The sequence below is a fragment of the Garra rufa genome, chromosome 9 (assembly GCF_049309525.1).
Source record: "Garra rufa chromosome 9, GarRuf1.0, whole genome shotgun sequence".
NCBI lineage: Eukaryota > Metazoa > Chordata > Actinopteri > Cypriniformes > Cyprinidae > Garra > Garra rufa.
In genome coordinates, this window is record NC_133369.1 from 20,447,040 (window position 1) to 20,455,085 (window position 8,046).

At 36.7% G+C, this 8,046-nt stretch overlaps 1 protein-coding gene across 1 annotated transcript; it reads right to left on the minus strand.

Moving 5' to 3' along the window:
- Positions 1-3,667: 3,667 nt before the first annotated feature.
- On the minus strand, positions 3,668-7,444 carry scxb (scleraxis bHLH transcription factor b). The gene is made up of 2 exons (XM_073847693.1): positions 6,562-7,444; positions 3,668-4,183 (listed from the first exon to the last, which is right to left on the minus strand). Exons 1-2 carry the CDS (start codon positions 7,123-7,125, stop codon positions 4,145-4,147), a joined length of 603 nt encoding a protein of 200 aa, XP_073703794.1. The 5' UTR covers positions 7,126-7,444; the 3' UTR covers positions 3,668-4,144.
- Between the last annotated feature and the right edge of the window lie 602 nt (positions 7,445-8,046).

Sequence of the window (8,046 nt, forward strand, 5' to 3'; positions counted from 1 at the left end):
AAGAACATCTTTATGCACTTCAAATCTGTTTGGAATCCAATAACTTAAATGCCAAAAAGACTAAGTATTTTGATTGACACGTAGTGAGAATTGTCACAGGATTCTTTCACTCTAACTGGCTTTTCATTTGTATAGGGTGACCAGTCGTGCACATTTTTGTGTCCTTTCTTCAGAAATGTACACCAGCAGAGGGCACTGCGAGCTATATGGCTGACTACTAATTACTAGTAGTGCGTCGCTACTGTAGCCATGAAGAACTTGGACGAAGTAGTATCATCAGTTATAAAAAGGACACCGTTATTGGTTTCAAGGTAGTCACATGATAACTATACATGTTTAAACAAATGAATAACTGTTTGTGTGCAGTTTATAACAAGGCATGATACTGTTGATGAATTGTTTTGCACACAATATCTACCTTATTTTTTCCTTAAGCGTGGGTGCAGCCATTTGCCAATTTTATGGGTCAGGCTTTCGGTCTCATCCGCGTCCAACTATTTTTAGCTGTTCAAAACAGCTGGTATTGCTGCTTGAAATTGCGTATTGGCATGTATTTTTTTAATGTATTACCCTAATTATGAACACAGTGGTGTGTAGTGCATACAGTTTTACCGTTTACTGCATATTGTTAATCTTCGTAACCGGGAGTCTTGCCCATAGGCTTACTTCCGCATTGAAGAATGGTGGATTAAACATTCCTGAAGCTTCTGCAGTCACATCTCAGATATGAATAATATAGAAAATACTAAACTAAACAATTACACCTGCAGAAAGCACATACTTTGTGGTCAAAATGAGCCTAAAATGCAAAATAATAAGCCAAAAATCCATTTCCAAAAGCATAATGTAACTTAGAAAAAAATCATTAATTACTTACAGTTTGTGAAAACAGTCAAAAAACATAAAAAATATTTGTTAAATACAGTTTTATTTATGATGTTATTATAGGAGTATTTATTGTTTTATAAAGTCATAGTTTTGTTATAATCCTATTTTGATCTGTTTATTATTTGCAATATGTATTTACTTTACATAGTGTGGTGAGTTGAAGGCATATTAATAAACTTAAGTAGTTTGATCCTCAAACATAATTGTAACTATTAATTATGATATTAATATATGGAAACCACAACAATTAAAAAAACAAAACCATACACGTATATCCTGTTGTTCCTGTTTTTGTAATTTGTAGATATTAATCACAAATAAGATTTCGATATTTTGAACAATAAGCAAGGAAATGTCCTCGGTTTTCACTTCAGAAATCACCTTAAATTTAGACCATATGAAACGTTCTGAATCTAAGCAGGAATGACATGAGATATTCATACCCTTTTCCTCTTTAGTGTGCAGGTGCTGCTGGTTAACATATTTAGGGCACATATTATTCCACTTGGAGAATTTTTCAAGGTTTTGTATTGTTCTTCGTATGAAACCGTTCAGATCATTTTTAAGGTCACGCAAGTTTGGTACATTTTTGGTGGAGTTCATCATAAGTGGAAAGTTTCTAATACCTTTCTGATGTCTTTAATTACAGGTTCGACTCTTTCTTTGACAACAATATCCAGCATACAGGTCAGTGTGCGGAGCTTTTATTCAGATGTTTTTTCCTGAAGCAGCTCACATTGCATTTAAGGTATAAATTTTGTTGTTTTGTGCATTGTCATAACCTTACTTTTTTCTGGGCCTTGAACTTGTCAGTTGTGTTTCTGTTTATGCAGGGTCAGAAAGCTGTATGCACTATGATCAAAAATACTTCAGTTGTGTTCCAAACATGAACAAAAGTCTTACGGGTTTGGAACGACATGAGGGTAAGAGTAATTAATGACAGAATTTTTATTTTTTGGATGAACTATCCCTTTAATTTTTTTTGTTCTAAACTGAATTTTAAGACTTGTGTCCCAGACAGTGTCTCTCTTTTTTGTGCCATTCAGTTCTTGAACTCTTAACCTTAGTTCAACTGTATGAACATTGGACCCGTTTCCATGCAGAAAGTGGTATTAGTGGACCAGTTCTGTTGCTGTGGCAACTAGTCTCTACAGTGCCGTCTCCAGCCACAGGGGATGATGAAGCGCTGTTGATGTTGGATAACAGAAGCAGATGGAGAGGGAAGAAGTGAGTTAAATGATCTGAGAGCACTAGACCGGTTACAGTTCACAGACTCTATATTGAGCGAAATATGGCTGACGTGAACAGAGGGATCCACTGAGTGTGGGAGACTTTACTAAGAGTTTACTGAGACGAGACTGAGAACAATGCTGACGGTCCTGGGATAGTGACACTCAGCATTACAGAAAATCACATTCTGGGCAAATTTTAGAGTACCAAGTTTATTTACTTGGGTTTAGATAACAATACACAATGTTTTGTGCTCTTTGTAGGAATAATCGTCTTACAGAGTATATAGAATATACACTACAATTAAAAGTTTGGGGTTTGATAGAAATTGTTAGGAGGACTCTTGTGGGAGTTATAGGTAGTTACATTGGTTTTAATGCTTCATTTGTTGATCAGTTTTGTCAATTTTAGCATGTGGCGTTTCAACAGGTGCATTCTTGTGGTTCCAAATGATGTTATACAGCCAATATTGTTAAAACTGTAATTTAACAGTAATGGTCAATAGATTTATAGGTTTAAGCCTGCATAGTCAATGCCAGGTGTGGACCACTAATAGAATCAATTGCTGCTTGCTTCAGTTTCCTGCATTTCATAAATAATCATAAATAGAGCAGTTCCAGTAGCCTGACAGTTAAATGGATAGTTCACCCAAAAATAAAAATTCTGTCATTAATTACTCAACCTCATGTCGTTCCAAACCCGTAAGACCTTTGTTCATCTTTGAAACACAAATGCAGATATTTTTGATGAAATATAAGCGTTTAAGTAGTTCAAGTCAAGTACTTCAAGTCATTAATTTTGTTTTCTTTGCTGACAAAAAAGTATTCTCATAGCCTTTTTCTACCTTTCTGAGCCTTGAACATGGAAGTTGCATTGCTGTCTGCAGGCTCAGAAAGCTCTCAGATTTCATTAAAAATATCTTAATTTGTGTTCTGAAGATGAACGATAGTCTTACAGGTTTGGAATGACATGAGGTTGAGTAATTAATGACAGAATTTTCATTTTTGGGTGAACTAACCCTTTAGGTACTTAGGCTATTGATAAAAAATGTAAAAATGTATCAAAAAGTCATTAAATAACAATGAATACAAATTTGGCACACCATAGCTCCAAAGATAGAAACATATTTATAGCATGTTTTCACTATAAACTGAAGATTTGACCTATGTGAGACTTCATCAGAAAAGTTCTGATCTATTAATTGTTCTTGGAAGACACTATAGGGCACTATCCTAGGTTGGGGGATGCTGATGACCCAGGACAGGCGTTTACATTAGACCTTTGGAACGGGGGATCTAATATGCAAGTCCCAGACTGCCTGTGTGTGTATGTTTGAACATGAGTGAGAGCTTGTGGTCAGAGAGGTAAAGTAGAGGACACTGTCTGCCATCAGCATTTTACCTGCAGATCTCATCTAGGCTGAACTTACAAAACCAGACTTACTACTGACTCCCTTCCCACTCATCTTTCAATCTCTCTCTTTGTTACTCTTGCAGACCTCTCGCAGTCTGTCTGATTTTATTAAAGCCCTCAAACCCTGACATATACATAATTTGACATAAAAAGTTTAATTAACATAAATAAATATAATAACAATGTTACAGTTTAAAAACAACTCATTGACATTAATGTTTGCTCGTACTGTAGAAACATGTTCTGATAGCAGAAAAGCCTGTTTTTTGTCTCAGTGTAGTGCATACAAAATATATGCATCATTGACAAACCTTTTTTCTTTCAGTTTTCTATTGCTGTTTTAAATGACAAATCATCCTCATGTTAGTCAAAAGTCTTCATCCCTGTCACTTTTGTATAAAAAGTATATCACCTCTATATAAAACAAAAAAGAGGTTATGATGAAAATATGGAAATGCAGAAAGGCAGTGTAGTTGTCTATTATGTTGCCGTCCACCAGTTGTAACTTGCACAGCTTATTTACAGCAAATTTACACTAAATGTTCAGTACATTCTGGCGCTCTTCCTCAGACAGATGTGATGGGAACGCTCTTTTACTCTTTTCTCCTCTTCATTAACTTCTTAACGCCGTTTTTCTTTCTCTGTCTTTGTTCTGAAAGAAAAGAAAACAAAGCGATCAGAGAATGAGTAGCGTGTAGGTTAAAGGGTCTTTATACATCTTGTACATCCATTCGTTTTGCAGACACATAAAAACAATTATCTCATTAGATTTTTAAACACATTAGGACACTGATGAGCAGTTGAACTCTGACCGTCATTACTAACAGGTCAGATTTATCCAGACGTCTGAAGCGTAATCAGGGCCATCTCAAAGATAGATCTCAGTTAGGGAATCTGATCGGTCTTACGTAACGTCATCTTTGGGCACAGGTCACAGATCCACCTGGTACATATTAATCAGGAGACACTTCTAGGTGTGTGTTTTGCCATTACACTGGCATTAGTGCCTTCTTCTATATAGCATAAAATCTGTTAATTCAATAATACAAGATTAGTGTAGAAATACAAACTTCTAGGGATTAATTTTAAAGAAATTAACATGTTATTTAAACATTTAATTAAAAGTACTTATCTATTTTAGAATACTTTTTAGAATACATTTTAAAAACATTTTCATAATTTCTTAAAAAATATTTAAAAACAAAATTATGCATTTAAAAATAATTAGGCTTTTAGAATGTAAAAACATCAAATAAATCACATGTTTGTGTAAATAATGGTGTAACATTAATTTTTAATAATGATAATGTTATTTTTACAGCTGTTAGTTGCAGTTCTAAATTTTTTTTGTTGTTGAGAAGTGTTCCATGTTTTCTACTTGAGCTTTATACCTTTGTGACTAAAAGTTTTTTTTGAGAAAGATTGATTTATAAAAATTGAGTGAGAGAGAAATTAATCTTAAGTGTAACTCATAACAGAAAAATAAGTGCTTTCAGCTGCTAAAACAAAGTCTTTTAAATGTTTGCTATTAAACACTGACAAATTGCAAGTTTGAGTTCATCAGCTCTCATTAATTGGTTGCAGCCGATGAAATTCTGATTAATAAATAAATAATCCTCCATGGCCCATCGAATACAGCCATATTATTTCAGTAATAACATATGAAATACTAGATGAAAGGATGAATCTGGAGTGTTTTCATTAAACCTCGGTGTTTAAAGGGTCTGTTCAGGATTAGCCGTCGTAATGATGATGAGGGTGTTGAAGGCTTTGGTGGAACTCAGGACATACGTGAACTGCGCAGGAAGACATTCAGGTTGTCAGGGGAATAGTCCAGATGTTTCTAGCGCGCTGCACAAACACAGCAGACGCATAGCAGCCTGTGCAGAGTGTGTTCGTGTCATTTTGTCAAGTTTTGTCTAGAGCCAAACGAATCGCTTGTTTTCATCACAGAGGCTCATGTAAACACTTTCGTTTAGAATGCGGTGGATGTTAATTAATGTGGTTGAAGTCAGCATATTAAGAGGTTTGCCGAGTTTCGGTGCCAAAGTGATCTGTATTTATGATCTGATGACATCAAGAAATTATGCTAATGTAAGCTCAAATAGCTATGCATAAATATCTGCTTGTCTGTCAATTGCACACTCAGAACGTCAGTAGAATATTATGATAAATGGCATTTTAAAGAGATAGTTCACCTAACAGTGAACACTGTCTTCATTTCGTCTGCCTTAAGTTGTTCCAAACTTGTGTGGCTTTCTTTTTCTTTTTCTTTTTCTTTTTCTTTTTTAGATGATATTTTAAAAAATGTGACCCTTGAGTTTTTTTTTAGAAACTGAATAAATAAGCTTTTCATTGATGTATGTTTTTGTAGGATGGGACAGTATTTGTCTGAGATCAACTATTTGAAAATCTGGAATCTGAGGGTGCAAAAAAATCTAAATATTGAGAAAATCTTCTTTTTGAGAAGTTCTTGGCAATGCATATTTCTAATCAAAAATTAAGTTTTGATATATTTACGGTAGGAAATATACAAATTATCTTCCTGGAACATAATCTTAACTTAATATATTAATTATTTTTGGCATAAAAGAAAAATTAATAATTTTGACCCATACAGTGTACTTTTGGTTATTGCTACTTAAGACTTATTACTTTTGTGGTCCAGGGTCACACTTTTTGTCCATACAATAGTCAGTGGGGTGGGGTCCAGTGTTATTTTATCATTTAGACAAAAACAGAATAAATATTCTTTAAAATATCTGTTCCACAGAAGAAAGAAAGTCATACAGGTTTGAAATGAGCTGATGGCAAGTATATAACAAAATGTTCATTTTTAGATGAATTATTCCTTTAAATCTCAGATGAAGTTTTGAAGTCATGAACCATAAACAATGCACTGACCTCTAACCTCTGAATTGTCACAAAATACTAACTTCTTATTAAACACCTAATATTCTATAAATGTTAATCAGATTTGATCTCTAACCAACTTGTGTTTTGACAGCTATGTTTCATCAAACTACTCACCAGCCGTCTCTGGTTACTAAGGCAGAAGGTGCAGATCTGTCTGGGCTGTGAGTTTTCTGAGTCCGGGCTGGGTGGCGAGCTCTTTGGGAGGTTGTGGAGGTGATGATACAAGGCTCCCGAGCTCCTCAGACAAGGCTGGCCGTCTCCACACTCCTCTCCAACCAGCAGCACGTTCCCCAGATGCGAGATGTAGCTGGAGGCCAACCGCAGCGTCTCAATCTTAGACAGCTTCCTGTCAGCTGGTTCAGTAGGTATCAGCGTCCTCAGAGCGGTGAATGCCGTGTTCACACTGTTTGTGCGATCCCGTTCTCGGGCGTTCGCAGCGTTCCGTTGTCGTATCTCGACGATTGGAGGATGGAGCTCGCTGGGAGCCGCTACCGGTCGGCAGCCGTATCTTTTTTTGCGAGTGCCCAATTTAAAGGCACCGTAGCCATGACCAGCCATACGGAAGGACTTGTCGTCAGATCCAGAACCCTCGCTACCGTTGTCGTCATCCTCAGAGTGCATGCTGATATCGGAGCACAAGAAATGACCTGGGGTAGGTCGCACCATCGCAAAAGACATGCTCAGCACCTTACGGGACTCTTGGACCTTGCTCTTCGTCCTTGCGCAGAAGTCGTTCTACTTTGCACAAAAACAAGAGTGAGCTCAATTCCTATTTCTAATCATACACCCCAGCAACAGGTCACCCTACGGTGTCTTTCTTGAGTCTACATGCGAAGTGACAAGCTTTGGGGATCCAACCAATCCGGCGATGCTTGACTGAGTCACTTCTGACTCACTCATTCATAAGAAATGCTCTTTTCTCCACTGTCATCAGTTATTTGGGCTAACAGCATGCCAAGTCGCCTCCCAGACGTGTGTGTGTGAATGAGTTTGTGAGCTCCAGATCCTTCAGTTCCACGTGTGATTTCAGCTGAGCGTTTCCTTATGCCTTGGATTTATAGTCAGGGGGTGTGGCTGGGGTCCGCTCTCCCTTTAACCAGCGTAAATGTGAAATCCAGTGAGCAAGTGGGAGGAATGAGAGAATACGGGGACCTCTCTCTCTTTCTCCCTCTGTCTCTTTGACTCCACGTTAGTATTTTTTAAAAACTTGACCCTGAAATGCTTCCACTGTAGATTAATCTCTGTGATAGATTGGTTCATTTCTTTCAGTGCATTACTTTTTTCTTTATTTCTTTCACACTGAAATTTCAATTCGATCCATTAACTTTCCATTTTTTCTTCTGCGCCTTCTCACTCTTTGTCAGAAACGTAAATTAATAGAGCCAGATGCTCATGAATCACTCCAATCTGAACCTAAATACAGCGTTCAGTCTGTGGACATTAGCCCAGATCGTTTTGCCTTTGTAACTTTTTCATCTCACAATTCTGACTTTTTTCTCGGTATTGCCAGTTTATATCCCACAGTTCTGACTTTTTCTCGCAATTGTGAGTTTACATCTCGATTCTGACTTTTTTCCTCATAATTGCAAGATAAAAACT

What these genes read in the sequence shown, in the direction of transcription:
- scxb (XM_073847693.1), bottom strand. Translation starts at nt 7,125, where the DNA reads ATGTCTTTTGCGATGGTGCGACCTACCCCAGGTCATTTCTTGTGCTCC. An exon ending in TTAGTAACCAGAGACGGCTG is followed by an intron (nt 4,184 to 6,561) that starts GTGAGTAGTTTG and finishes CTTTTCTTTCAG; the next exon opens with AACAAAGACAGAGAAAGAAA.